The sequence below is a fragment of the Lutra lutra genome, chromosome 9 (assembly GCF_902655055.1).
Source record: "Lutra lutra chromosome 9, mLutLut1.2, whole genome shotgun sequence".
Classification (NCBI taxonomy): domain Eukaryota; kingdom Metazoa; phylum Chordata; class Mammalia; order Carnivora; family Mustelidae; genus Lutra; species Lutra lutra.
The window spans coordinates 114,874,572-114,901,874 of record NC_062286.1 but is presented as its reverse complement, the minus strand read 5'-3'; the positions used below and the strand labels follow the sequence as shown (position 1 = coordinate 114,901,874).

General features: G+C 55.7%; 2 protein-coding genes across 7 annotated transcripts in view; one reads left to right on the top strand and one right to left on the bottom strand.

Annotated features, from left to right (window-relative positions):
- EBF4 (EBF family member 4) overlaps nucleotides 1-22,391 on the top strand; it is a 67,860-nt gene extending 45,469 nt beyond the window's left edge. For 2 of the 5 annotated variants that reach the window (XR_007130164.1, XR_007130163.1), the window contains 11 exons: nucleotides 90-171; nucleotides 972-1,089; nucleotides 1,178-1,311; nucleotides 1,407-1,533; nucleotides 3,121-3,209; nucleotides 3,362-3,427; nucleotides 3,529-3,706; nucleotides 3,785-3,973; nucleotides 6,630-6,711; nucleotides 7,982-8,057; nucleotides 8,307-9,125. Coding sequence is in view for 3 of the 5 variants with exons in the window: in XM_047746045.1 (XP_047602001.1) it covers nucleotides 90-171; nucleotides 972-1,089; nucleotides 1,178-1,311; nucleotides 1,407-1,533; nucleotides 3,121-3,209; nucleotides 3,362-3,427; nucleotides 3,529-3,706; nucleotides 3,785-3,973; nucleotides 6,514-6,711; nucleotides 7,982-8,052 (1,252 nt within the window). In the remaining 2 variants the exon portion in view is untranslated. Of the gene's footprint in view, nucleotides 1-89; nucleotides 172-971; nucleotides 1,090-1,177; nucleotides 1,312-1,406; nucleotides 1,534-3,120; nucleotides 3,210-3,361; nucleotides 3,428-3,528; nucleotides 3,707-3,784; nucleotides 4,090-6,513; nucleotides 6,712-7,981; nucleotides 8,058-8,306; nucleotides 9,126-22,377 lie in introns of those variants that run through there. The other 3 variants (XM_047746045.1, XM_047746044.1, XM_047746046.1) reach the window with 2 other exon arrangements.
- Nucleotides 18,662-25,140, bottom strand: CPXM1 (carboxypeptidase X, M14 family member 1). 2 transcript variants are annotated; one of them, XM_047746043.1, is made up of 14 exons: nucleotides 24,854-25,140; nucleotides 23,404-23,565; nucleotides 23,116-23,225; nucleotides 22,854-22,993; nucleotides 22,658-22,748; nucleotides 21,910-22,060; nucleotides 21,503-21,591; nucleotides 21,058-21,181; nucleotides 20,757-20,953; nucleotides 20,497-20,676; nucleotides 20,337-20,412; nucleotides 19,800-19,939; nucleotides 19,095-19,197; nucleotides 18,662-18,991 (listed from the first exon to the last, which is right to left on the bottom strand). In XM_047746043.1, the coding sequence occupies exons 1-14, from the start codon at nucleotides 25,035-25,037 to the stop codon at nucleotides 18,750-18,752; spliced, it is 1,989 nt and encodes a 662-aa protein (XP_047601999.1). In that variant the 5' UTR covers nucleotides 25,038-25,140; the 3' UTR covers nucleotides 18,662-18,749. The 2 variants fall into 2 exon arrangements, with proteins under 2 accessions (XP_047601999.1, XP_047601998.1); XM_047746042.1 differs by having other exon boundaries at nucleotides 20,115-20,412; nucleotides 24,854-25,138.
- Nucleotides 25,141-27,303: the final 2,163 nt, after the last annotated feature.

The following is a 27,303-nucleotide window of genomic DNA, read 5'->3' as shown; positions in this document are numbered from 1 at the left end:
GAAGGGGCATGGAGACAAGCCGTTAGATCTTCATCCGTTTCCAGAACCCCCTACCCCAGCCCTTGAACTCTCCTACCACACCGTTTCAGGTTCTTCCTCAAGTTCTTCCTCAAGTGCAACCAGAACTGCCTAAAGAATGCAGGGAATCCCCGAGACATGCGCCGCTTCCAGGTGGGCCTGGGAGAGGGGTCCCCTTGCAAACCCAGCCCTTCCTGATGGGGTGAGTGGGGAAGGCTGTGGTCCTGCCACCCCAGGGAAAGCCCCAGGGCAGCTCTCTGCCCAGCCCTGTGCTTTAGGGCCCAATGCCTGCTGGGGGTGGGGCAGTTCCATCTCAGCTTATGCTGGCTGCCAAGGGAGGCTTCATTAGAGTCCCACTTAAGGAGATGCTAATTGTGACATTTTTACATGATTAACGACCCAGCTAATTTGCATAGCGTGAAGCAGAGAGCAGCTGCCCTTAGTACATCCCCAACCTGCACACCCCTCTCAGGGAAGGGTGGGAGGAAGAGAAGGAGGCAGCCCCAGTTTCCTCCCAAGGGCGGGTGCTCCTGCTGATGGTTTCTCAGGCTGAGACTGCCTCCCCCCACTCTCACTCCCACTTGCCTAAGACACATTCCTGCCTTGGAGCCTTGGGGATACAGTGCAGGATGCAGGTATGCCCCCAAAACAGTAGCCATTCTGCCCAAGGAGCCAGCGATTTTTTCAGGACTCTGGATTTTTCTAGTTCCTGGCGATCATTTCCCCTGGGCAGCCCTAGATAGTGCATCTGGGCTGTCACTTGACCTAGCTGCCTGTCCCCTCCCACCCCCCCTTCTATCAGTTCAGCCCCTGGGGGAATCTCTTTCCCGCACCCATGATTCTGAGCTCCAACTGCCAGCCACTCTGGCCAGGTTCTTCAGAATTGCCCACAATAGTTCCCTGCAGGGGGCCCCTGAGGGCCTAAGCCAGGCGGGCTTCCACTCTCCTTGCAGGTGGTGGTGTCCACGACAGTGAGTGTGGACGGACATGTGCTGGCCGTGTCCGACAACATGTTTGTGCACAACAACTCCAAGCATGGTCGCAGGGCACGCCGGCTGGACCCCTCTGAAGGTCAGGACCCCTGGCCCTTTGGGCCCAGCCAGCCCCCAGTCCCATCCTTGGTGCAGGCCCCTGACCTGTCTCTTCTCCTGCCTGGCAGCTGCCACCCCCTGTATCAAGGCCATCAGCCCCGGGGAGGGCTGGACCACAGGAGGCGCCACCGTCATTGTCATCGGTGACAATTTCTTCGACGGATTGCAGGTCGTGTTCGGGAACGTGCTCGTGTGGAGCGAGGTGGGCCACCCCCGCCAGTCTCCCTTGGGGCCTCGCGGCTGGGCCCTCCTCTCGCCCCGGGCTGGAACCCGCAGGCCTCCCCTCTCCCCTCGCAGCTCATCACGCCCCACGCCATACGGGTTCAGACGCCCCCGCGGCACATTCCCGGGGTGGTGGAGGTGACCCTGTCCTACAAGTCCAAGCAATTTTGCAAGGGAGCCCCCGGCCGTTTTGTCTACACAGGTAAGGAGTCAGGCGGGGTACAGGGGTTGGGGGCAGACAGGCCTAGGGTTGCTGGAAGGAGCCCCACCTGGTGCCCCAGAGCCTGGGTCTCTGAGTTAGCCAGTATCTCAAGTTCGTCGCTGGATCCCTTGACTCTCCTCCTTCACTGAGCGTCTCCGTTTCTCTCTTCGGCCTGACTCCTCAATCCCCTCCCAGGCTTGGAGTCTCAGCCCTGCTGGGACTTTCTCCTTGCCTATGGTCCTCCTCGCCAGGGCACTCTTCACTCTTCACCCTCACAAATCACCCCCACAGCACACACACACACTCCCCAGGGTCTAGAATATCTCCTGGCGGCACATCTGTTTCAAAGATTCTCCAAAATGGGCTCGATGCTCCCTAATCTACCCTCGGTCTCTTGGTTCCCCAAGCCACCCCAGTCTTCCCTCTGTGTGGGCATAAACAGGTGAGCGGGCACGCGCGCGGGCACGCGCACGCATGTACACACACGCGCGCGCGCACACACACAGCCCCTGCAGAAAGCCAGGGTGAGAAGTTAACAGAGACCAGAGTATAGAATACCCCATCCTTTCTCTGTCTGACCACCGGCCAGGACCCTCTCCACCTTCCTTCTCCTGCCCTGCCCCAGCCACCCACTTGTCCCCATCCTACTCTCCACAGATAATCTCCTAGCCCTTCCCTGCACTGCACCAGACAATCGGTAGCGATCCTAACTTACTGGTAGGGAGTTGCAGTCTAAGGGGGTGAGGGTGGGGTGGCTGGAGCTGGGAACAAAGTGTGAGGTAGGTGAAGTTACAGGTGGAGGGGAGGGAAGGACCTCTAGGAGGCAGTGTGGGCTTAACTGGGCTAAGCTGAGACTGCAATGATGAATACGGAGGTAGAGCTGGGAAAGGAAAGGCAGTCCTGGAGAAGGAATGGCAAATGCAAAGACCTGGGAATGAGTGCTTTCCCTGTCCCGGGAAACAGAAAGAAATTCACTAAATCTGGAGTTGGTCGTGAAGAATATGGGTAGGGCTTTGAGGCTTCGTGAGTTGGTCCAGACCTGCCTGGAGAAGGAGGTCATGGGGATGCCTAGTCAGGAGTCTGCCCACTGGCCCGCAGAGCCCTGGATGTGGGCCAGAGTCCCTTCCCCAGGGGCCCACACACACTTCTAACGACCAGATGCTGCTGGGAGCCCACCTGATTGGTGATAAATGGAGACTGTTGGAGTTTTTAACTTTTGTAATTAATATGTTACTCCTGATCATGCAGACAGAAAGCTCTCCCTCCAGTCCTACCCCTAGGAGTATAGAAACTAACACGTCTATATGGTTGCCCTTTTTTCGAACCACAGATGGGATGGTATAGTGCTTGTGTGTTAATGCCAAGCACCTGGCACAGGGCCCGGCTCAGTAAATATTTGTTGAATCAATGAGCAAAGGAACAGAGAACACTCAGCGAACTGAACCTCGCTGACCCGTGTGTGCCGAGAGTTTTGGGCTGGGCTGGTTGAAGGGGGTCAGTAGCGAGGCTCCCAGATTGGTTGCTGGCGGGCTTGGTCCTGCAGCAGGCGCTGGGAGGGGGTCCTCCAAACGCCGCCCTTTTCCCCAGCCCTGAATGAGCCCACCATTGACTATGGATTCCAGAGGCTACAGAAAGCCATTCCCAGACACCCCGGAGATCCCGAGAGGCTGCCCAAGGTACCCAGAGGGGCGGGGGGACAGGGATGAGGGTGACCTGTGGCCCCCGGGGGAGGGGGTTTGCGGGGGTGAAGGGGCAGAGGGGACCCCGGGCCCCTCGGCCGCCCCCCGGGGCTGGCCCTCCGTCCCGCTGTCTCCTCCCCCGCCCCCAGGAAGTGCTGTTGAAGCGGGCGGCCGACTTGGCGGAGGCCCTGTACGGAGTGCCCAGCAGCAACCAGGTATGGCGCCTCCGCCTGCCTCCTCGCGCCGCCAGGCCGGGGACTGTCCCCCTCCCGGCGCCTGCGGCTGCCCCGGCCGTGCCCCGCTCTTGTCTTCGCAGGAGCTCCTCCTGAAGCGCGCGGCCGACGTGGCCGAGGCTCTGTACAGCGCCCCACGCGCGCCTGCGCCGCTCGGACCCTTGGCCCCGAGCCACCCGCACCCCGCCGTCGTGGGCATCAACGCCTTTAGCAGCCCGCTGGCCATCGCCGTCGGGGACGCCACGCCGGGCCCGGAGCCGGGTGCGTCCCGCTGCCCCAGCGCGCGGCTCCCCACCCCACGCCCGCCCGCACTGCGCGCCTGACCACCCTCTCCCGCAGGCTACGCGCGCAGCTGCGGCAGCGCGTCCCCGCGCGGGTTCGCGCCCAGCCCCGGCTCGCAGCAGAGCAGCTACGGCAGCGGCCTCGGCGCGGGCCTCGGCGGCTACGGGACACCGGGCGTGGCCGGCCTAGGCGTGCCCGGGTCCCCTAGCTTCCTCAATGGCTCCACGGCCACCTCGCCCTTCGCCAGTGAGTGTCCCCGGCCCGGAGAGCTGCATGGGGCTCGGCCATGCCCCCTCCCAGCCCAGGGCGGGTGGGGGGCTTCAGGCGACTCTCTCACCACCGTCGTGTGACCCGTCTCAGCTGTCCCCTCAACCCCGCCCCTCAGCAGGATCCTGGACCCTGGGGCCGGGGCAGTTCTCGCACCTTTCGTCTCTTTGCCGATTTCAGCTGCACACCTAGTTTCTAGACCTCCTTTCCTCCTGAAAGGGACCTTAACGGGGCGCCGGGGTATCCGGATGATACCTGGCGGACCGCCACCTTTCTGTCTTACGCCAGGACTTTGGGGGGAGGCTAGCGCCCCCTGCCGGAGGCCCTAGAGAACTAATGGCTCAGACCAAATGGGCTTCTACCTGTCTGGGGGCGGGGAACCAGGTCGGGTGGGAAGATGTGGCTCCCAGGAGTCAGCTAGGGAAGAGCAAAGGAAGTCCTTGTGGTCGGACAGCTGGATTCAGGATTCAGGGTTTGAAAGCCCAAGTCAGGAGCTGTCATTTAACAAGTTACTTTATTTCTTTCAGCTTCAGTTTCCTGTCTGTAAAATTAGATCAGTGTCCCCCTGCCTAGGGTTGTTCTCAGATCTGAATGCGCCAGTGTGCGTGAAATGCCCAGACTTAGAAAGGGTGCATGATTTCACATCCTGGGTACTGCTCTTCCTGGCTGTGGGTTTGAGCCTGACGCTCTCCTGGTGGCCTGGGCCCAGCTTCTGGGACCCAAAACCCCATATGCCCATGTTTACACAGGCCATGAACCTCTGCTCTCTCTACCTAAACCTCTGTGTCTCCTGGCTCTCTGCTCAGGCCAGACTCCTCTTCTTCCACTTCCTTCAGATTGGAACAGCATTCTTAAAGACTCTGGGTGCCCCTTAAATTCTAAACTGGTGGGGTCTGGACTACCAACCCCTCTCTTCCATCACACACACACAGTGCAGTCAGAAGTGGGGAACCTACTGCCCCAGGGGGCAGAAGCCACCCCATCTGGGATCTCCCTGTTCAGCCAAAGGATCAAGAATTCTAGAGTAGCTTGAGCCCTGCCTCCAGCATCAGTTGGGAACACCCTGCACTTGCCTAAGTGTCAGTCCCATCTCATAACCAGGTCTTACCCAGGTCCCCATTCATTCCCTGTGTTCTCCTTGAGTTGGCCAGGGGATGCCTGAAATGACATCTGTCTGCTTGGGCCTCCTTTTGGTTTTCTGCTTTGGCCACCAGCAACTCCCAGTTGGACCCACAAATCCCAGTACTACCCAAGCTACAATATGTGGCTGTGAGCTCCCAGCTTTGAAAGATACAGTACATTTTCTGACATTCATCTCCAGCCCTCCTCGGAGCTCCATGGACCTCATCCATTAGCTGTGAGCACTGTCTTTGGGAGTGGGTGCTCCATGAGGCTGAGAACATTTATTTGGAACAGGGGTAGCTGTTGAAGGCATCACTTTATCCAAGGGGAATTGGGGGTGGTGTGCTCTGATGCCAAAGGCAGCCTTCTTGAGCCATTGGTTTCTTTCAGAAATCCCCCACCTCATGCCAGCTGCTTGGACAGCACTCAAATCACAGCCTTATTTGTATTCAGAAGAGAGAGACAGGGGAAAGGGTTTCAATGAGAATGTAGAAAGGAGGATCCAGAGGAGCCCAAAGCCCTAGGAGAGGAGGCCGCAGGAAGGAGGGGCAGTCAGAGCCAGAGCTATTCTCAGAGGAGCGGTGAACAGCCCTAGGTGCCCAGCAGGTCTCAAATAGGAAGATGTAAGGATGTGGATCTCTGTGTTTTTGTTTAAACTTGACTGGCTGGAGGAGGGAGATACAGGAGGCCTCCAGGCCCTGGCTAGGGGTGACAAGGACCTGTATTAAGCTGGCAGAGAACAAAGTGCCCAGTGCAGGTGTGTGGGGAAGGTTGGTAAGGGAAACATATGTGTAGAGGAAGTTAAGGTACTTGTGTGAGTTAAGATCCTGGGCAACGATGCCATATAACAGGAAGCTGTGTGAACCCCCCAGACATCCCAGATCCCTTGCCCCAGCTCTGGTATGAACCCTGATCTTTGACTCGAACATTGGTACCCCAAGGCCCACGAATGTTCCTTAGCATCTTGGAATCCCAGCTGCTTTCAGCAGGAACCCTGACCTATTCTATTCCATCTATTCCATATCGTTCATTTTTCAGGGTACCTCCCAATATTTGGTTTTGTTGCGTGTTCTGCTTTTGCTTTGATTTTGACCTAGTCTGGCCCTGGCGTTTGCAGCCCCAAGAAAGGGTCTTTAGAACCCCCCAGAAGGCAGTTACTGGTCCAGGACCCCAGGGCCTCCTAGTCTGCCTCTATACCCTGCCCAATACTGGTCTCCCCAGGACCCTCACTGCAGCCCCCTAGTGAGGTCTGAGCCTGATGCCTGGGTCAGCAGCCCCCCTGGGGCCCACTGCCCAAGCCAGGGCTCCAACCAAGCTGCTCACTCTGGTGCTGTCTCCCTGTTGTGTCTCCCACCGCCTTCCCTGCTGCACCTGCCCCTCCCTGCCCCGCCCCGGAGTCATGCCCTCTAGCCCCCCGCTGGCCGCTGCCTCCTCCATGTCCCTCCCGGCCGCTGCCCCCACCACCAGCGTCTTCTCCTTCTCGCCTGTCAACATGATCTCCGCTGTCAAACAGAGGAGCGCCTTCGCCCCCGTGCTGCGCCCACCCAGCTCCCCACCCCAGGCCTGCCCGAGAGCCCACGGAGAGGGACTTCCAGGTGGGTGACCCGTGCTGCCCTGCTATGGCCCGGTGGAGCGGCTAGGCTTCGGGGGCTTACTCTGTCCACATGTCACCAGAGCTTCAGGCTGGTTGGCCAGGTGTCTCTGGAGGGTGTAGAGCAGGGAGCTCTGCGGGGGTCCCAGGGTATCCATCTGGATCCCACCTCCCTGGTCCCCATCGCTTGGGGTGGTCACCACTCCGGAGACTGTCCGTTGGCCCCTTGACCAAGGAGAATACTGGAATCCTGTTGGAGAAGGCCTGGAAACCACTCCAAGGCCCCATCCCCACCTGGTTGAGCCCAGAGCAAAGATCCTCCACTCAGAGCTGGAGAAACCCTACACAGGCTGCAGGCCTTTGACCTGGGCCTCCCAGCATGTGCGGGAGGGTAGTATACACCCTTTCGGGGTTTGGATCACTTAGGGGGTGGAAGGGGACTGACTTTAGATGAGGTTTAGCCCAGTTCCCACTTCCCCACTTACGGGTGTAGAACTGAGACAATGTTACCCCAGCCACATGCCATTAGTGAAATGGTGGTCATTTGTCAGTTATTGATCTCCTTCAAGTCCACATCCAACTTAGCAAAGCCTGGGCCCTATACCAGGGGTATAGAGTAAGTCAGGGAGTTACCTGCCCTCGAATAAGATGACTCTTAGGGTGGGTTCATTAGGTGATTTCAAAGGACGCACAGTCTTTTGGTCTTTAAGTTTGTTTGGTTTTTTTTTTTTTTTTTTTTTTGCCTTGTTTCCAAGTTTTGGATAATTTTTCTTAACCTGAGTGTGTCTGGAGCTTCAAATATGAGTTTTGGGGAGCAGGGGGCCACTGATGTCTCCCACCAGCAGAGAGAACCGGTGGGGGGCAGAGGTTTCGGCAGGGGAGGGGAGGATGGAAGTAATGAATTTTGTGGATGTCTGAGAGGGAGACACGCCCCTGCTGCATGAGGGGGGTCCATTCTCCAAGATGCTGACCTCTTTTCTGACCTGGTACTCTGTTTCCTTTCCTTGACACAGGCCCTGCGGAGGAAGCAGGGCTGGAAAGAGGAGCCCAGAGTCACCTCTTTCCAGTGAGGGAGTTAGGCAGGCAAGGGCCTGGGGCTGCACCCAAGAGATCCAAGGGGCTCGCCTCACCTAACTGTCTGCCAGGACCAGAAACAGCCCAGCACCTGCCAGGCTCTCTGTAGCTCTGCATGCTGTCTCCAGCCCAGAGGCACACAGGCAGAGAAGGTTCCCAGGCCACACAGAGCTTATGGTTCCTATCTTTGCTTACCACAGACCAGCCTTTTGAGGATTCCGACAAGTTCCACTCTTCAGCCCGGGGGCTTCAGGGCCTGGCATACTCCTAATCACGGTAGGTCTCCAGCTGGGCCTTGCTTCCTCCCCTGGCCCTGCCGAGACTCTGCAAAAGACATTACCCAGGGTGGGGCTCTGGGGTCCAATTCTCTCTCTCCGGGGCCTGTCTAGACAGCTGTCAGGGCCACACAGCCAGCTCCCCCTCCCCACCCCAGCAGCCCAAGCTGAACAGGCAGAGAGAAGGGGTTTCCTGTACCGTTGCAGCCAGCCTTTTTCCAGAACCTTCTTGTCTCCCTCTCCCCACCAGGTCTGCCAGTGTTGCCCCCACTGAACCCGGACTGGAGGTCCCTCTGGGATACACACTCAACATCCTGGACAGCAGCACAGACAGACGCTGAGCCAGGGCTTCAGGCGGACATCCACCCAAAGGCCTAAACAGGCCACCCTGTGCTTGAGGCCTCCAGTCCCACAGGCTTCTCTCACCTCCCTTCCTCCGGGCTGGTCGGAAGCCTTAGCACTGTGCTAATGCTCTCGGCAGGAGAGCATCCCAGGGGGGACCCGGGATGCTGGGCTTTCCTCACTGGGTCAGTTCCTCTGGAAGAGATGGACCTTGTGCAGACCGGACCATCAGGCGACAGGAGCAGGGGATGGGGACCGTGGGGAAGAGGACAGCTCAGGGAGAAGTGGCCTGGGGAGGTCCTGTTTGTGTCTGACCCATCTCAGCTGGCCCAGCATCCCGACCTTGCTCCAGGGCAAGGAGTGGTGCCCAGCAGCCTCCCGAGGCCTGCCCAGGCTCCCATGGAGCTTCCAATGGCTGCTCGATCCCTGTGGCTGCCCCCTCCGAGGCCCGCACACTCATGCTTGCCGCATATGAATCCCACCGGGGGCTTTGGGCATGGAGTGTGCAGAAGAGGGAGTGCCAAGCCCCCTAAATGGTGGGTCTTCCTCCCAACGGCTATCTCATGGACTCTGGCCCCACTCACACATGACTCTGGCTGGCCCCATAGTACCATGGAATGGGCCTAGCTGCCACTGGCCTCACATTCTGCTCTGCTGAGGTTGGAGAAAACAGAACAATAAACACAGCTGCAGGTGGCCACCTGGCCTCTCTGGCCTGCTTCCTTGGCGTGGGTCTTCTTTTCTCAGTGGTTCTGCTGCTCTCCTGGGGCCCCTCCCAGCCATGCCCCTGGGTGGCCTTCTCACATGTCGGGCTTTTTCAACAGCCCCAGAGTTCAGCTGAGCAAGGATTGCTTGCCCCACATCTGCTCGCAAGGACCATTGGGGGTGGTGGGCCAGCTAGCAGGCCTGGGGTCCCAGGACGTGGGCTCCACCCCAGGAGCTTAGACTGGGAGCATAGTCTGGCTACAGAGGACTCCATCCCCCAGCTGTTGTCTGGCCAGGGCCAAGGCAGAGGTTGTCAGAGGACTGCCCAGGAACGAGAACAACGCAAAGCGCCACTCGGTTACACAGAGGCTCAGAAAAGAGATCCACTCTGAACGAAGGTCATGAGGCCAAGGCAGGTCAGGGTAGGAGGGCTTTTGGCCCTAAGGTTGCCTGTTTGAGCAGATCTCCACCACCTCTGCCCCCAGGCCTAGGCACCTTTGTCTTTCCTGTCTCATTTGGGAGGAGAGGTAGTAAAGAGGCTGGATTCTTAGGCTCATTTACCCGGCCCCCTTCTGGAATGAATTCCTGCCGTCCCCTGAGATGTATCTCCCAGATCTCAAAGGTCTGGCTGGCTGACTCTGGAAGCCACTCTTTTGACCCACAGTCCAGGGAGCCTAGCATCCAGCTCCAGGCCTCACGCTTTACTCTCTTCCTGGTGGTCCTCTTTGGCTCTGGCCTCCAGAAACTCTACAGCCCATGACCATATGCCCCGGGGTCCTCTGGACAAAATACACTTGCCAAGGCAAGATGGGCTGCTCATGCCCTTCAGAGGCCTCCACTGCCTTCTTTTGTGTTCTTGGTCAATACCTGGGGATTCAGCTCACAGGGGGCCCATGACCGGGAGAGGCTTCCATTCATCTCCGTGATCCCCTAGCCTCCCCCTCTGCTCTTGCTTCTAATCCATGTTGCAGAGTCCCAGAGCCCGCCAGCCCACGCCCTGCTCCACAGGCTCCAAGCGATTCCTATGGCCCAGGTCCCACCCAGGCTAAACACCCAAAGAACTATAATATGCCCTGGATGCAGGGGGTAGCTGGGTTGTGGTCACACTCTGGTCCCTGGGGTGGGTCAGGTGCACAGTTGATAGAAATGGGATGTGAGATCTGTCTTCAAAGATCTCAAAACTGTCCTCAGGGGGCGCCTGAGTGGCTCAGTGGGTAAAAGCCTCTGCCTTCGGCTCAGGTCATGATCCCAGGGTCCTGGGATCGAGCCCCACATCGCGGGCTCTGCTCAGCGGGGAGCCTGCTTCCTCCTCTCTCTCTGCCTGCCTCTCTGCCTACTTGTGATCTCTGAGTGTCAAATAAATAAATAAAATCTCTAAAAAAAAAAAAACTGTCCTCAGGCCACCATCCAACTCAACACTGCCCACCACCTCGTGCACAGAAGGCAGGATTAAATCAGTGACTAAATGCTGGCTTTGGACGGAACTGTGTCCTCCCAAAATTCATACATTAAGCCCTAACCCCTCCCTCCGTGTGGTGTTTTTGGACCTAGGACCTTTAAGGAGACGATTAAGGTTAAATAAGGTTTAGTTTAGTCTGACAGAACTAGCGTCCTTGTATGAAGAGGAAGAGACTCCAGAAGCTTCTCCACTATGAGGGTACAGTTGAGGGGTCCATCTATGGGCCAGAGAGAGTGTCCCCACCTGGAACTGAATCCACTGACCCCTTGATCTGAGACCTCTAATTCCAGAATAATGAGAAAATATGTTTCTGTTGTTCAAGCCATTCAGTCTCTGGTATTTTGTTATGGCGGCCCAGGCTGACAAATACAATGTTCTTTCCCACGTGTCTCAGTTTGGATTCCCCTAGAAGCAGAACCTGAGACAAGTTCCCTGCTGGAGAACTCTGGGAGACAGTATAGAGCACACTTCAGAGCTTCCCCACCAAGTGGCAGAGAATCTGGGGTATTGATCCTCCAGCCCTCTGCAGTTGCCTAAGGACTAATCCCAGGAGATAAACTCTCTGGCACTTCTGGCCTGCCCTCCCACCTGCAGAGAAAAAGCCACCAATTAGGGTTTTGTTCTAGAATGTTGTGAGCAAGTACCAGAACCGAACTGTAAGTTCAAAGGGATATGGGCAAGGTGCCAAGAGCCTCTACTTCAAGCCCTTTAGAGAGAGCATCTTTCCAGAAAGTCCTCTGCCTTCCTCCCTCATATATTTTCCAGCAGAAGCAGGCTGTTGTGTTCTGCATCCTCCCCTGGGGACCTGGTAGCCCTGGACCTGGCAGCCGTTGGGGCTGCATTTAACTCAGACAGGACCCACTGTGGACAGGCTCCACTGACTCAAGCTAAGGTAGACAGCAGCTTGGACAAGCCATCCAGCTGAGTATTCTGCAGAATGCCCTTCTCCCCCACCCCCAACCCATATGAGTGGGGTCCCTCTTCTTCTCCCAAAAAAATCTCCCAGAAAAATGGGAAGGGCCATGCATCAGGGGAAAGACGGTCTTTTCAATAAATGATATTGAGTCCATCGCATATTTATATGAAAAATTAAACTGGACCTCTACCTCACACCATACACAAAAATTAATTCTAATGGGTTGTGGATCCCAATGTGAAAGCTAAAACAATAAATTTCATGCCTTTCAAGATGGACTAGAAGCCTTTTGCCAGAGTAACCCCCAAGGTTTGTTTTCCCACTGCATGATCAATTTTATTTTATTTTTTTTAAAGATTTTATTTATTTATTTCACAGAGATCACAAGTAGGCAGAGAGGCAGACAGAGAGAGAAGAGGAAGCAGGCTCCCCGCAGAGCAATGAACCCAATGTGGGGCTCGATTCCAGGACCCTGGGATCATGACCTGAGTCGAAGGCAGAGGCTTTAACCCACTGAGCCACCCAGGCACCCCTGCATGATCAATTTTAGAATGAGGCAAGTATTGAACATGTTTGAGGTGGTTTGAAAGGACTGTCGGAATATCTTTTCTCTTTCCTAGGATGACTTCTCTAAATGGGAAAAAGTTCATGCATCATAGGGTCTTTCCCCCCTAGAATAGACAGACTCTTCACAATGATTTGCCGAAGCTCCTAGCTCCTGAGCCTAGGGTGGCCCCCTCCTGCCTTCCTACCCACACCTATACCCTTGAGCTTCCTTCCTCTGCCACCGCTCAGTGGCAGAAAAGACCCATCGGAGGATGGAAGGAAATGAGCCACCTCCTTGAAGCTTGAAGTCTATTGTTCACAAGAAGACCCCCAACATGAGGGTCCTAATGGGTATGCAGCAATGACCATCCCTGTGGACTCATCTTCCTGTTACTTCCTGAACCTTCTTCTCTTCACACTCATTGTGAGATTTAAAGAAAATTGTTTTTATTTAACTAATCTCTACACCCAATGTGGGGCTTGAACTTGTGACCCCAAGATCAAGAGTCGCATGCCCTTCTGGCTGAGTCAGCCAGGCGCCCCTCATTAGGAGATTTTTACCAGAACTTCTTAACTGAATGTAGTCTAAGTTGTCAATCTTTTCTTTATGGTTAGTGCTTCCTGTATCCTTTTAAGAAAACTTTACCTACCTATAAATCAAGAAGATATTTTTGAGTATGGTATGAGCTAGGAGTCAAGTTTATTTTTGTCCGGATAGTTACTTGGCTCAAGTCCATTTATTGAAATGACCAACTTTTACCCCCTGCTCTGCAATTGGCACTTTTATCATGAATCAAGCACCCATATGTATATGGGTCTGTTCTGGATTCTCTGTTCTCATCCATTGGTCTTTTTTTTTTTTTTTTTTATCTTTACACCAATACTATCTTAAGTACTTACCACACTATCTTAAGTACTTAACTACTTGACATTTGTAGTAAGTTTTTGAAATCTAGTACGGCAAGTTGTCCTATTTAGTTCTTCATGATTATCTTGGCTACACTTGGTCCTTTGCATTTCCATATAAATGTGATATTCAGTTTACTAACTTCTATTTTTCAGAACGTATTGAATTTTCCTTGGCATTGCATCTGTAAATTTATAGGTCAGTTAATGGAGAATTGACACCTTTAATATACTGACTATTTCAATCTATGGATATGATATATCCATTTATTTCTATCTTTTAAAACTTCTCTAAATAGTACTTTATAGACCTCTGTCTTATACATCTTTCGTTTATTCTTCAGTATTTGATTAATTTATGCTATTATAAATAACATTTTCTTAATTTCGCTATTTGTCATGTGTATACAATTGATTTTTGAACAATAACCTTATATCCAGCAAACTTTCTTAACTCATTTATAGTAATACTTTATCCGTAGATTATCTTGGATTTTCTTAACCTAATCCAATTTCTTGGATTTTCTTAACTACAAAGGACAATTTTATCTCTTCATTTCCAGTCCTTGTTTCTTTTTCTTGCCTAAATGCACTGACTAGACCAATTCATTGGTCATAGACAATTCATTGTTGAATAAAAGGAGTAATAGCGGACATCTTTGTTTTGTTCCTGATCCCAAAGGCAAACTTTGGCTTTTCACCATTAAGTATCACATTTGGTTTTATAGATATCCTTTTATTTCTAATTTTCTTTAAAATCTGTAAAATTTTGGGGCACCTGGGTGGCTCAGTGGGTTAAAGCCTCTGCCTTTGGCTCAGGTCATGATCCCAGGGTTCTGGGATCGAGCCCCACAACATCGGGCTCTCTGCTCAGCAGGAAGCCTGCTTCCTCCTCTCTCTCTCTGCCTGCCTCTCTGTCTGCCTGCTTGTGATCTCTGTCTGTCAAATAAATAAATAAAATAAAAATTTTAAATTTTTAATAGATGTTCAAACTTTATAAAATGCTTTTCTGCAAATATTTGAGATAATCACATGACTTTCTCCATTATTTTGTTGACGTGCTGAATTACATTCATTGTATGTCTAATGACAAACCATTGCATTAACTGTATAATTACTTGTTTCATGGTAAACTCCCATCCTTTACCCAGGAGATACCATTTGTCATCAGGGAGTCCATTCCCTCTCTCCCTCCATCTCTCCCTCTCCCCTCAATCTTCTCTCTCTCCTACTCTCCCAGAAGGCACTCATTGGCCCTCACCTTCCCCACTTCTCAGGAAGTTAGGCTTCTGGGAAACAAAATGCAGAAACCAGCAGACCGCCCTGGTATTTCAGCCTGCTGTGCTACCTTCTGGGAGCAGGGCTGCAAACTCAACAAGAACAAATGTAAATTCAAGTCTCACTAAGTCATTCTACCTCCACTCTAACCTGCCTCTCCCCAGCTGGACTCTTGGCTCTGGGTCCCCTGTACTGGATTTCTATAAGGGCAATCTTGGGCCATCCGTTCCAAAGACCTGCCTCCACCTACCTCCCCAAGGAAAAGGTGGCCAAACCTTGCAGGGGAGCCAAGCGGCAGCCCTGGGGGGATGGGGTCACTCTGGGTTCAGAGCTTCCAGGACTGCCAAGGGGAATGGTGGGAGGGTTCTGAGTGCAGGACCCCCTCTGGAGACAGAATGGAAGAGATTTCCTGACTCTAAAGATGTAGAAGAGGCTTCTCAGCAGGAAAATAACAGAAACAACACCTTTTTTTTTTTTTCACATTCTTTAGGTAATTTTATTCCTTGAGAGAGGAGGGGTCAAGTGTTTAAAAGGGGAAGGAAAAATGCCATAGCAGGTCTGTTGTTACTTGGGGCCCAGCATCCCAGCATCTTGTCTCTTAAAAGCCTTTCCTTCCCCATCCCCTGCCAGCCTGGGAGTGAAGGCAGCTCCCGAGGTCTCCCTGGCTGTGCAGTGGGCCCCTCAGGCTGGCCTGACAGGGCTCCGGGGAGAGGGGAAGTGTGGATGCGTCCCCATGGCAAGGTTGTAAAGGGCTGTCTGGCACTGTGACGGAGGGACACTCCAAAGTTGGGCAGCCATCCCAGGAGTCCAGGAAAGCCCTCTGGCCTGGACCCCTGTCCCTGTTGCCTCTCTTGGGGTTCCACTCACCTGGGAGCCTGGCTCCCCTCCACACATCCACCCACTCACCCAGCGTCCGAGTTGACCTTCGGGTGGTGGAGGAGGGTCTGGCCACTTTGGGGCTGGCAGGGACTCGAGCTCAGCCAGCTTTGGCTTCTGTGGTAAAAGCTGGTTTGTCTGGGGCTGCTCCCTAGGCCATTCTTGGAGCCAGGCCCAGCAGGCCCCCTTGCCAAGATAAACTTGGCAGGTGGGTGTAATCTGGTGGAGTGGCTGCTGAGCGGGCGCAAACTTGGCAGGCCTCTTGGTGGTGCCCTGGCCTGGTCCACAGCACAAAGTCCCACAAGGTCCTGGGGGCAGGCCAGGCCAGGCCAGGAGCAGGGACCGAAAGCCTACTTGCTGGGCATCTCTCTGCCCTCTTTGTTGACGGAGGCAGGGACATCCGCTCTCTTGGTCTCATCCGGAAACCAAAACCTCAGAATGAAGCCTCAAGGTTGACCAAATTCCTTCAAACCTACTCCCTTGTGGGAGCAGTGCTGTAGCAGAAGATGGCGGAGAGGGGATCACAGGGAGCTCTAGGTGCCTGTGTGCATGCTTGGGGGTGTGTGTGTTCAAGTACAGGCTGCCAGAGCAGAGAAAGAACCCCCACGAGGCCTCTGCTGCTGCGCATGGTATGAGGGGCCTATGCCGCCATTATGCCTCACGTTCACTCAGCACTTGCCCCTGACCCGTCCTCTTAGGTGGGATTCCCTGGGATGGAGCTAAAATGGGGATCTGGGAGCATGTGAAAGTCTTCCCTGGAAGAAAAGCCGTGAGGGAGGCAGGACAGGGCAGGGCAAAGAGCTGAGAACGATCCCAGCAGGGAGCTCTGGAGCTTGAAGTTCACACCAGTTGGACCAGAGGCAAGGAGAAAGCTAGAATACCTCCGGGCCAGTCAGTCCTTGGTCACAGGCTGCCTAAGCGGGACGGAGCATGGAACCCCTGTGTCAGGCAGCTCCCAGTCGGCCAAGAGCAGTACTTGGGGGAGGCCGCCAGCTATTAGCAGACAACTCTCCCTTCAGTCAGGGGATGGGGGCACTGGCTGCTGAGAAGGTTCTCGATGGGACAGGAAGGGCCTCCACCCTAGCCATCTCTCGTACCTCCAGAACAGGGGTAGGCCTTTGTGGGACCACTATTTCCTGGGGGGCAAGCATGTCCCTTGTGTTTCCAGCTGGGCTGTTTGGGAGTGTCCCGGGCTGTTGACAAACAAAGGGGAGGATCTGTGCAGGGAGATGGTTGAGGCCGGCAGTGCTCAGCAGCAGAGGTGGACATGTGACCAAGGAAACCTTAAGAGCAGTCACTCACTGCGGAGGTGATGGGTGGTTGTCTCCACTGGCTCTGCTGACCCAGGCCCCAGGCTGTTATCCCAACCCTCTTGTGCCTGTTGTTCCCCTCCCCAACCAAGTTGGGCCATTTCCTTTCTCACCTCCCAGATCAGGTAGCCCCTCAGCGGGTCCCAGTCCCTGGACTGGGGAGGGGGAGGGCTGGCGGTCTTGCTGTCCCTCTAGTCTCCTTCCAAGACATCATCTTGGCATCAACACCTGCTTTCCTTGGGCCTTCCCTTTTCGTGCCCAAGAGCCAATTTCCAAAACACAACAAAAAACACTGAGCCTGCTCTGTTCTCCCTCCGAACTGCTAAATCTGAAATGTACACAGAAAGGTAACTTTCTTTGCCCTGAAGTCAACTTTATCTGATATTAAGGTAGCCACTCCTGCAGCACCTGGCTGGCTCCCTGCCTGGAGCATGTGGCTCTGATCTCAGGGTTGTGGGTTCGAGCCCTGTGTTGGGTACAGAGATAACTTAAAAATAAAATCTTTAGGGGGAAAAAAAAGCCTCTCCTACTTTCTTAAAATATCCTTTTCCAGCCTTTACTTTCAAGGTGCCTATATCTTTACACTGGAAGTGAGTTTGTTACCGTCTATAGCGGTGTCCCATCTTGTAATCCACTCGGCCGATCAGCTGGGCACTTAAGTGTACTTTTTTTTTTTTAAGATTTATTTATTTATTTATTTATTTGACAGACAGATCACAAGTAGGCAGAGAGGCAGGCAGAGAGAGAGGAGGAAGCAGGCCCCCCGCTGAGCAGAAAGCCCAATGTGGGGCTTGATCCCAGGACCCTGGGATCATGACCTGAGCCGAAGGCAGAGGCTTTAACCCACTGAGCCACCCAGGTGCCCCTTAAGTGTACTTTTCACTATGTATATTAAATTATTAAATTCTGATGAATAAAAACAATCTCTTTGTTTGGAAAATGTGATGCTGTACATGTGGACCTGGAGGTGGGAGCAGGGAGATGGGAGATGGGGTGCTGAATTCCTCCCAGTGATCTGAGACTGAAAGAGTGAGAAGGAGACACAGAGACAGCTCAAGAAACAGAGACAACAGAACAGCCCAGCACTAGGCAGGCTTACCTAACAGGAGGCTACCTGGATGTCTTTGTGCTGAATTTACATGTTAGTAACTGCCCCATCCCTGTCCTTATAAACTCTCCTCTGAATCAGTGGGCTGGGTGCCTGATAAATGCATTTCGGAAGTTTCTTTGCAAGCTAGGGTATAGTTAGGTTTTTTTTTTTTAATTTTAATTTCTTTAAGTACTTGCTGTACCCAACGTGGGGCTTGAACTCACAAACAGGAGATCAGGAGTTGCATGTTCCACCGAGCCTGCTAGGCATCCCAGGTACAGTTAGATTTTGCCAGTGGGTTGGAGATTACAAAGTGGCAGGAAGGGAGAAATTATTCTGCTTCAGGCTCTGGCCATGGCAAGCAGTCGCAAGTGATCACAGGTGGCCACAGGAGGTCGGGAGCCCAGTTTCTAGGTAAAACTCCCTTCTCTCTTTTCATCATCCAGCTCTTCCAAAACTTTATATCCAATGTCCAGCATTACATTTTTCTCTGCTTGAAATCCCTGAGTGAGCGATTTCCCTGGAAAGACACAGGCTGACACATAATTTGCCCCTCAGTCTAAAAGAAATGAATCAAATCTTGTCATTTACCAACCCTCTCCAAAAATGGCTGTCGAAAGAAATTCAAACATGCCCAGCTGTCCTGTCTTCCTTGGCTGGTCTCTCCTGCTTGGAGCTCTCTGTCCATACCCCACACTTGGTTCACCTCCCATCAAACCTCCGAGAACCTTCACATCTGTTGCATCCTTGATGTCCAAGTCCCTGCTGAACGGCAGTATTTCACACCCAAGTATGTAAGCCCATCTGTGCTCCCACAGCAACCAGCCTCCGCCTCAGCATGCCTCACACCACACTGAACTGTCCCCTCTCTTCACTGGGAGCCCCAGGAGGTTGGGAGGGCCCGGCTTATCCTTGACTCCTTGCATGCTTGGCCCTGAACACGGTGCCTGTGATTGCGGGATGAGCTGCTCTGGTAAGCCCTAGGTTCAGGAAGAACCCAGGCGGGATCTTCTTTCCACACCATTTCTCCAGACGTCAATTGATGAAAGCAAGCAAATATTCGAGGAATAGGATCGGGGAGAAGGGGAAACTGAGGCCTGGCCCAGCGGGAGGACCTGGGATACAGAGACCACAGGAAGACTGGCTGAGGTGCCAAGTAGCTTTAATGAGCCTGAGCACCTCTTCCCCCATTCTGTCCCTCCCTCCTTCAGTTCCAGACAGGTCCAGCCTGCCCAAGGCTCGAGGGCTCTTCCCCTGGACACATGTTAATTCTTCTGTCCCCTCAGCCGCTCCAGCCGCCTCCGAAGGTCTGGGGGCACCTTGGCCCCGGCTGCCAGCAGCTCTCGCAGTCTTTGCTTGGGAGTCTTGGTGAGGTGGAAATTGCAGGGCACTGGGCCCTCTTCAAAGGGAACCCAGCAGTTCCTCGTGGCTGTGTGATAGCCCTCAGCACTGGCGGTCACCACGTAGTCCCCTGGGGTCAGCAGACGCCAATAATCCCCACCCCATGCTGACAGGAGTGAAGGACAAGATCAGGATCCGGGGACTCTCTGCTTCTGACCCAGGCGAAAGCTGCCCCCTCCCACACCTCCGTCCTCCCCTCTCCCACACACCTGTCGTGACATCATGGTTAATCCCTTCCACAGCAATGACAGCATCGGCAATCCCCAGCTCTGTGTCTTTGTCCCGCACGACTCCCGTAATGCCCATTCTCACCTGTGTGGGGGTGGGGGGGAAAGGCTATCAAACCCCTTCCCCTTCTGCTTGTGAATGTGACCTTCACTTCATTTTCTGGCTCTGTTCAGGGCAAAGTCGGGGATGGCAGGTCTATGCTCCTAGGTGGCCACACTCTGGTAAAAATAACTCCCGAATGATCAGCTGCAGGTGGATGGGGAGCTATGAACACCTGGCTGGAAAGCCTGTCTTTGGGTTTCCCCAAGTTCAGCGACCTTCGGTATAAGGCTTGTCATTTTGCAACCTTTGGAAATTACACTTACCGAGCCATTACAAGGGATACAGGTCCCATGGAACAGGAAGCACCCATGCCAGGGTCCCCCCACCCCCCACCCTTGCATAAGGAGTCTCTTCTGGGAACAGTTCTCCTGGGACAGCTCTGGAACAGCTCTACGGCCTGGGGCTAGACGGCTATGGGGTCCACTCCTCCTGGCTCATGATGTCGGAGGCCGTCCTGCTGGCAGACTGTGCTTCCCATGGGGACCGTGGGAGGGCCCCCGACGGGAGCTGCAACCCCGGGGGGACAGCGGACAAGACCGCAGCAGTGACATGGGCAGGCCGGGGCAGAGCAATTTGGATCCCACCTGTTCCAGGTAGGTAAGGAGGGCTTCTTTGTTGTTCTCCCACTCCTGGGGCAGCTCGTTCTCGTGAGGAAATTTGTCACAGGACAGCTCCACGGTGATCTCGAAGCAGTTGGTGTGCAGGTAGCTGAAGTCATTCATACCTAGGGTTACCACAGAGGCTGGAGCCTGGGGGACAGGGAGATGGGAGCCCGGCCCTCCTGGGGCCCTCCTCAGGAACACACTTCCCCGAGGGCACTGACACTAGGTGGACGGAGCAGACTGCCTGACAGGGGCAGGGCTACAGGCACAGGGCTAACTCTATCCTGAGGCACATACTCCCAGGAACCGTGTGCCAGTCGGCGCCGTTGATGATGTTGCCGAGGGAGGAGAAGTCCTGGCTGTGGCAGGGTCGGCGGTCTGGGTCCTGCATAGCCCAGTTAGTGCCTGCATAGACCGTGCTGAGCCAGCGGAACACAGCATCATCTGGGGTGGGCGTGAGTTCACGGGCGGCCCACGGGGTCCGGGTCATGTCGAATGGGTAGGACACCACGAGCTCACCCCCGTGGAGGTTGGCACTCAGCACGAAGGGAATCCGCTGCATCCACTCGATTACGGCTCGCGTTTCGGGAGCCACCTAGACAGGTGCGGGTCAGGCAGGGGCGGGAGACAGAGACAAGGGCCCCCAGGGAGCCCTCCACCACAGGCCCAGAATACTCACAGTGGCGTTGGGCAGGGTGTAGTAGGTGGGCAGGGGCAGGTGATGATTGGGGACGGTGTCAGGCACCAACCCATCATCCTCTGCTTCCCACAGGGGCGTGTTGAGGTCGGCAAAATTATGGTTAAGGTCAATGCCCTGCTGGTTCCAGCGGCCCTCGGCCCAGCCTACCAGCTCTGAGCCCTGCGCGGGGAGCAGCTTGTTCAAGCCAAGGGGGCACCAGTGCAGAAGGGGCAGGGCGGCCCTCCGCCCAGCCAGCCTACCCGGCGGAAGGCAGTCTCATAACCGTCAGGGTTCATGGAGGGCAGCAGGTGAATACGGGTCTCGGTGAGCAGCCGGGTCACTCGCGGGTCCCCTCGCAGGTACTCGTGGCACAGGAACTGCATCAGCAACAGGAGCAGCTCCCTGCCCAGCGCCTCATTGCCATGCATGCCAGCCACATAACGCACCTCGGGCTCTCCTGGGAACACCGGGCGGGGGGAGCGGTGCCAGGGTTCGGAGCTGGCGCATGCGCACAACCCCACCCTGCGCCCGCCTCTCTCCCAGCTCAGAACCCGCCAGTACCCAGCTCGTGTTCGCCAGGCTGGTCCGACAACTCCATCACATACAGCTTCAGGCCCTGGTGGCTCTTCCCGATGCTGTAGACGCGGGTGATGTTGGGGCATTTCTCACTCACCTGCTTCATCAGCTGGAAGGGCAGAGCAGTGTGGGGTGTGTGAAGATCAGACCCCAGGGTCAGATCCCACGTGGCCGGGGAAGGACTCACAGAAACCAGTGGTGGCCCACACACAGGGGGACATATAGGAGAGGAGCAGTAGCAGACCAGAAGGAAGGGAGGCAACATAACCAAGGGAATTTGGGGTAGAGTTTAGGGGCCAAGGGGAGGAAAGGGTGAGACAGTGGGGGAAGTGGGGACATGAGGACAGTCCTAGCAGGTTAAGCCCTGGTGGGAAGGGGACCTAAGATACGCCGCTCGTCTCTACCCCGGCTCATAGGGGTTATGTCTGACCTTCCTCATGGCCTTGTAATTGTGATGCCGGAAATCCAAAGGGTCAGAGGATCCCAGTGCAGGGGCCTTAGGGAATAGGTCATTTGGATCTGGTGGAGAATGAATTCATGGTAAAGAGCATCCATGCTGGAGTTTTTTGTTTTTTTTTTTTCTTTTTTTTATGATTTTATTTATGTATTTGAGAGAGAGAGAGAGAGATAATGAGAGAAAGCACAAGAGAGGGAAGGGTCAGAGGGAGAAGCAGACTCCCTGCCGAGTGGGGAGCCTGATGCAGGACTCGATCCTGGAACTCCAGGATGATGACCTGAGCCAAAGACAGTCGCTTAACCAACTGAGCCACCCAAGTGCCCTCCCCACCGCCGCTGGAGATTTTACCCTGGTCATCCAGCCCTTGTCTGACTGCCCACCTGAGACCGGGCAGGCCAGGATCTCTGCCCGGAGGCATGATGTGCCTCCCTGAAGCCAGGTCTGGGGCAGCAGGCGAATGAAGCGGGCCACCTGGGGCTCCGGCAGGAGGTTCAGCACTGGTGTCTCTGGGTCTGAGTTGGCAGGAAATACCTGGGGACATCAATTGCTTTGGGGGGACTGCTCAAAACCCAGCAAGCCTGGCCCAGGGCCAGAGAAAGAACTCAGGCCTCTAAGCTCACCACCAAACCTACCCTGGTGGGCTCAGCTGGAGACTGGCACTCTAGGACAAACACAGACCCCCTGCTAACCGGTAGCCCTCAGCAGCCAGGCTTTCTGGCTTGCTCATAGCTTATGAAATAGACCAATAGGGGCCCATCACTCAGCAGCAGCCAGCCCCATACTATAGTCTGGTATAAAAAGGGGTCTGTGAACTGGGACAGCCAGAGTCATGGGGAGGTGAGAAGTAGGTTGGAGGCCCGTCACCAGAGAGGGTGTTCCAGCAGGAAGCTGTGGCGTGAAGTGGGGCCCAACCCATGGAGAAAGTACCTGGGGAGGATACGGGCACAAGTTCCCAAGCAGCTTAGCCCCCAAGGCTGCCTGGTGGGTGCTACCCATTCTGACAACCCCCTTTCTCCTAGGATGCCAGTGCACATCCATTCCTTGACCTCAGAGAAGCCTCAGCCCCGCCCAGTACCCTACACGGTGCCGGGAGGTGGGGGGGGGGGCAACCACCATAGGACCACTCACCGCCTCCATCCCATTGCTGCGGTTCCTACTCCCCCACCACGTCTGACTGTCATTGCTGAACTGGACCTTGTATGATGTGACCCAGTCATACCTGGGGCAGGAAGCGTGGGGAGAGATCATCAGTGGCCCCAGGACACCACCCCGTCCCCCTCCTGAGTCTGCCTGAGACTTCCTGGACTGGGCTAGTCTGCCTCACCTCCAGATGGAGTTCCTGCCCTGTGTGATGATGCCTGAGAAGCGGGTGGGGTGCCTAGCATCCACCTGAAACCACGGCTCGGTGTCCTGCTGCTCAGCACACCAGGCCCCGTCATAGAGGTCACCATCCTCCAGGCCTGACTGTGCACAGGACAAGGTGATCAGACCCAGCTGAACAGCAGAGATCGGGCCAGGGATGGGGGACACGGAAGGGTAGGGAAGAAGGTCTAGGAGGTGCCGTGCTGAGAGCCAGGGCTGCTGACCTGAATGTTGAGCCGTCCCCGGTGTGGTCCAAGACCGAAGGACTGGCTACTGGACGCCTCGAGCTGGCTGTCTGAAACTCGCAGGGACTCCAGGCCCAAAGGGGGACAGCCTGGGGCAGGGACAGAGCAGTGAGATGGGACCAGAGAGAGCATCCGGGGAAGGTAGGAAGCCGAGCTCACGCTTGCCCGTGTGCTGGGCAAGCTGGGGGGCATGCCTACGCCTCTGAGGCCAGAAGTGACGTGAGCATGCACCCCAGGGGCTGCAAGTCTGGGCAGGAGCAGCAGTACCTGGGTCCTGCTCCTCTGGGAGGTCAAGGGCTCCTGTAGTGGTGGTGGTCACCGGAGGCCTGGCAGTCGCCGTGGGTCTGAGGCGCATTAGTTTCTTTCGTTTTTTCATAATGACCTTCTTCTTCTTGATGATGCGAACCCGGACATGTCCTTCTGAGGTCCCTGGAGACCATGGAGGCACAGAATGGCTGAGGGAGTGGTCTGCTAGCCCAAGAAAGCAAGCAAGCCCCAGGCAGCCACCCCCAGCCCCTGTATCTAAAGACCTTCGCACGGACTTAAAGTCTGACCCCCACCTGCCTCTCCCACCACTTCTGTGGCTCCTTCTCCTTCTCGACATGACTGCATGTTTGGGCGGCCTCATCTCTAACCCTCTCCAGTGGAGAGTTACACCCAGCCCCTAGGGACTGATGGGTTGCTCCAAGGAGCTGAGTTTGGCCTTGGCTGACCCTCTCCATCACACCATCCACCACCCCTGATCTTATTGCTTAATTCCCAGTCTTTGAGTTTCAGCCCAGGAGCCTTCCTTAGCCCTAGACCCAATCTCATGCTCCAAAGCCCAAGTTGGCCTCTATCGCTGCATCTGCCCCCTGGGCTGAGATGTCCTGTCCTCAGACTGCCCCAGTGCTCGGGCTTTCCATGGCTGGACCTGTGTCCTGCCTGACCTGTAGTACAGCACCTTAAACAGGCTGGATGTTTCTAGTTCCCCTCATACTCAGCTCCACGGGTACTTCCAGAACAGGCTGTACATTTTTGTATCTGGTGACCCAGGCCTTTCCACATAGTTTCCTTTTCCTCCTCTCTCTTTAGCTCTTCCTGACTCAGAGAGATCCACCTTTCAGGACCCAGTTCCACTTGCCTCCTCTGAGAAGCCCTCCTTGATTGCCATCCTTTTGCCATCCTCTTCCAGGCACTCAGAGCTGAAGTCAGGAAGTCAGGCAGGCAGCCTGTCTCTCCCCGACCCCTCCCAGTGCCCCATTCCTTCAGGCAGCTGGCAAAGAGGAATCTCCTGCCTTGCTCTCCCTCTTTCCTTCCAGCCCCAGCCCTCAAACTCTGTCCTGTCTAGCTCTGCACCTTTTAAATTTTAGTCTCAGGGCTTTTGTCTGTCCCTCTTTCTCCCCTTTTCCTGGCTGGGTCTCAGTTTCCTCATCAGTGAAAAGGTTTGGGGCTGGAGGAGGCAGCATCCTACTGGCTCCATCCCAGGACTGCTGACTTGGTCTGGCTGGGAACTGGGACTGCTGAGTCAGCACCCATAGCAAGGGGGAGGATGGGAGGGAGGGAAGGAGTGGATGTGTAAGTGTCCGGAAGGGTCGGCACACAAGCTCCAGGCAGGGGGAGTGTGTGAGCTCGTTGTGTGCTTGTGTCTGTCGGGGAAGGATGGGCACACAGCGGACAGGGGAGAAGGGTAACCGGCCAGCCCGAGAAGCGGGGGGCCCTCGGTCGGGGCGCTCACCGTTATCCTTCCCCGCGGGCGGCTGGACTGGGCTGCTCTGCGGGGCCGGGGTCGAGCCACGAGCCGGGCCCCAGGCCTCGGTGGTAGCGGGCGGCGCAAGTCCCAGCAAGGAGGTGCCGGGCGTCCGCAGACCCAGACCGACGGCAGGCGCGAAGGCGGCCAAGGAGAGCAGGAGACCCCACATGGCGGGATCCAAAGGTGCGGACGCGCGGGGCTCGCGTTGGTCGGTGGGTTCGTCTCTTCCTGCCGGGTGCTCTGGAGCCCCCCGCCCCTTCCTGCCGCCGCCACACGCCCCCTGTGGCTCCGCCCGCCCACAGCCTTCTCGCTGGCCTCGGACCCTAAAGGGGAGGGGAGAAAAGGGGAGGGGAGGGTCCAGGCAGAGCGCGCGGGGCGGACCCCCGGAGCCGCCGCCCCGGGTCTCCGCACCCACCGGCTCCGCCCCGCCCCCTCCGGCGTCCCGAGCTCACCCGCCCCACTCTGGCGCTGTGGTCTGCAGTTCGCACAGCCCCTCGGCACCCCTCCCTGATTTCACTAAACCCTGTGAGGTGCCCGGCCCACATTGGGCACCTACTCTGCACCGTGTACCACGCCGGGTGCTTTGCACATGGCCTCTCAATCAAACCTCATTTTACAAACAGGTAAACTGAGTCTCAGAACGCCCTATTGAATTGGCCAAGGTAGCAAAGCTGAGAACTTTAGGGAGGAAACTACTACCCGAGAGGGAAATCCATCCAGAGCTAGAGGCCCCCTCCCAGGGCGGATGGGTCAGAAAGAAGAGGGGAAACCGAGGCACGGGGTGGGGCGGCGAGCAAGGGGAGGACTAGCCCGGCCTCCAGGAATCCTTCTGAAAGACAACTCTAGGGGCCCAGCCAGGGACCGCGCTTCCCACCGCCAACCCCCTCCCCCGGCCCCGCCTCTCTTCTCTCCTCCTTCTCCTTCCCTCCCCTCCTCCTTTGCTCGCTGGCTGCCACGTTCCGGGGTTACATAACTCGAGGAGAGAAGCCGGAGCAGATACCCAGACGGCTGGGGACTGAGGTGGAGGGACCGCGGCCTGATGCTCGCCAGTTCCAACCTCTCCGCTGCCTCCCCTATCCCTGCCTCATTTTCCTCTGGGGGCCGGCAGCCTGGGTCTCTGCGGGCGGGGGCTGCCCTAGATCCGGGGATTCCAGAGCACAGAGCCTTTCCCATCCCGGTTCGCTAGCCCTCTTTAATTCCCCCACGCCAGATCGCCTCCCAGAAGGATGGCAATGGGTCCGCTCTGCGCCTCTGGCCGGTGCTTTGTCCTTGAGAGGAGCCCGCAGGGGAGATACTGCCATCCCCACCAAGGAAGCGATGGCCAGACGTGGCCAGGAAGTCCTGGAGCGTGTGCCGCCCTGAGCGATGATTTTTTTTTGGGGGGGGGGGGGGGGGCAGGGTCTCTATGTAAAGAATTTGAATCACCCCAAATCACCACACCGACGGCCCAATCTCAAGTCATCTCTCGAAAGAAATCCCACGCGGAACCCCTGGAACTAGGTCCCCAGGGGCGACCTCACAGACACCAGCTCTGGAGCCCCTCGAGGTATCTGGCCCAACCCACGCACTCTGGATAGAGAGCCCCTGAAAGGAGTAACCGGGAGAAGGCCCACGGGGTACCTCTTCTGCCCTGGAGCGCCCTACCTGGATAGCTAGGTCCCAGGCACCAGAGGGGGAATTAGAAAAAAACACCAAAGGAGCGCCAAAGCCAAGGGTTCGGGAAGCGCTGGGCTGGCCGGGTCAGGGGTAGAAAGACAATATTGTACACTGAGGTTTCCTTCTGGGGTGTGAGGTCAGGACAGGCTTCCATAGAGCTAGAAGTGAGTCTGAGCAGGTCCTGAGCGCTGCTCCCCTTCCTCGAAAGCCCACTCTGGCCACTACTCTGACTCTGGCCCCAACCTCACCCAAGTTTGCCAGGCAGGTGTGAGGGGGTAGAGGGGGGACCAGGGTAGGACATCTCAGCCTCCTGAGGCTCCCACCCACAGCAGCTAAATCAGGTCAGGTTCTTCCTCGCTTCAGACCCTGGGGGCTCACCTGTGAGGCCCTTCATGACAGAGTTCTTCCCCACCCACACCTTCCCACCTCATCACCCTGGGCTCTTCCCCTGGCTTGTACGACTCCAGCTCACTGGCATCTTAGCAGTACCTCCAATGATGAAGTGAGATAATACGTGTTTTCCTAGGTGGTCCTGAAGGTAACCAGATGAATTAAAAGCAGGAAAACAACTTCAGACAGTCCTCTTAGTCCCACATAAATGGATGGAATAAAACAATATCAAGAAAAGAAAGGAGGCTATGTGTTTGGCTACACAAAGAGAGTAGTAGTGGAATCTACTGCCTTCCTGGGCTTCCTAATCTTCTGTCCCTTGTGCTGGGGCAGAACGTACTCTGCCCTAGGTGTTCTCCCTGTGATGCAGGTGGGCATTAATGGGGACT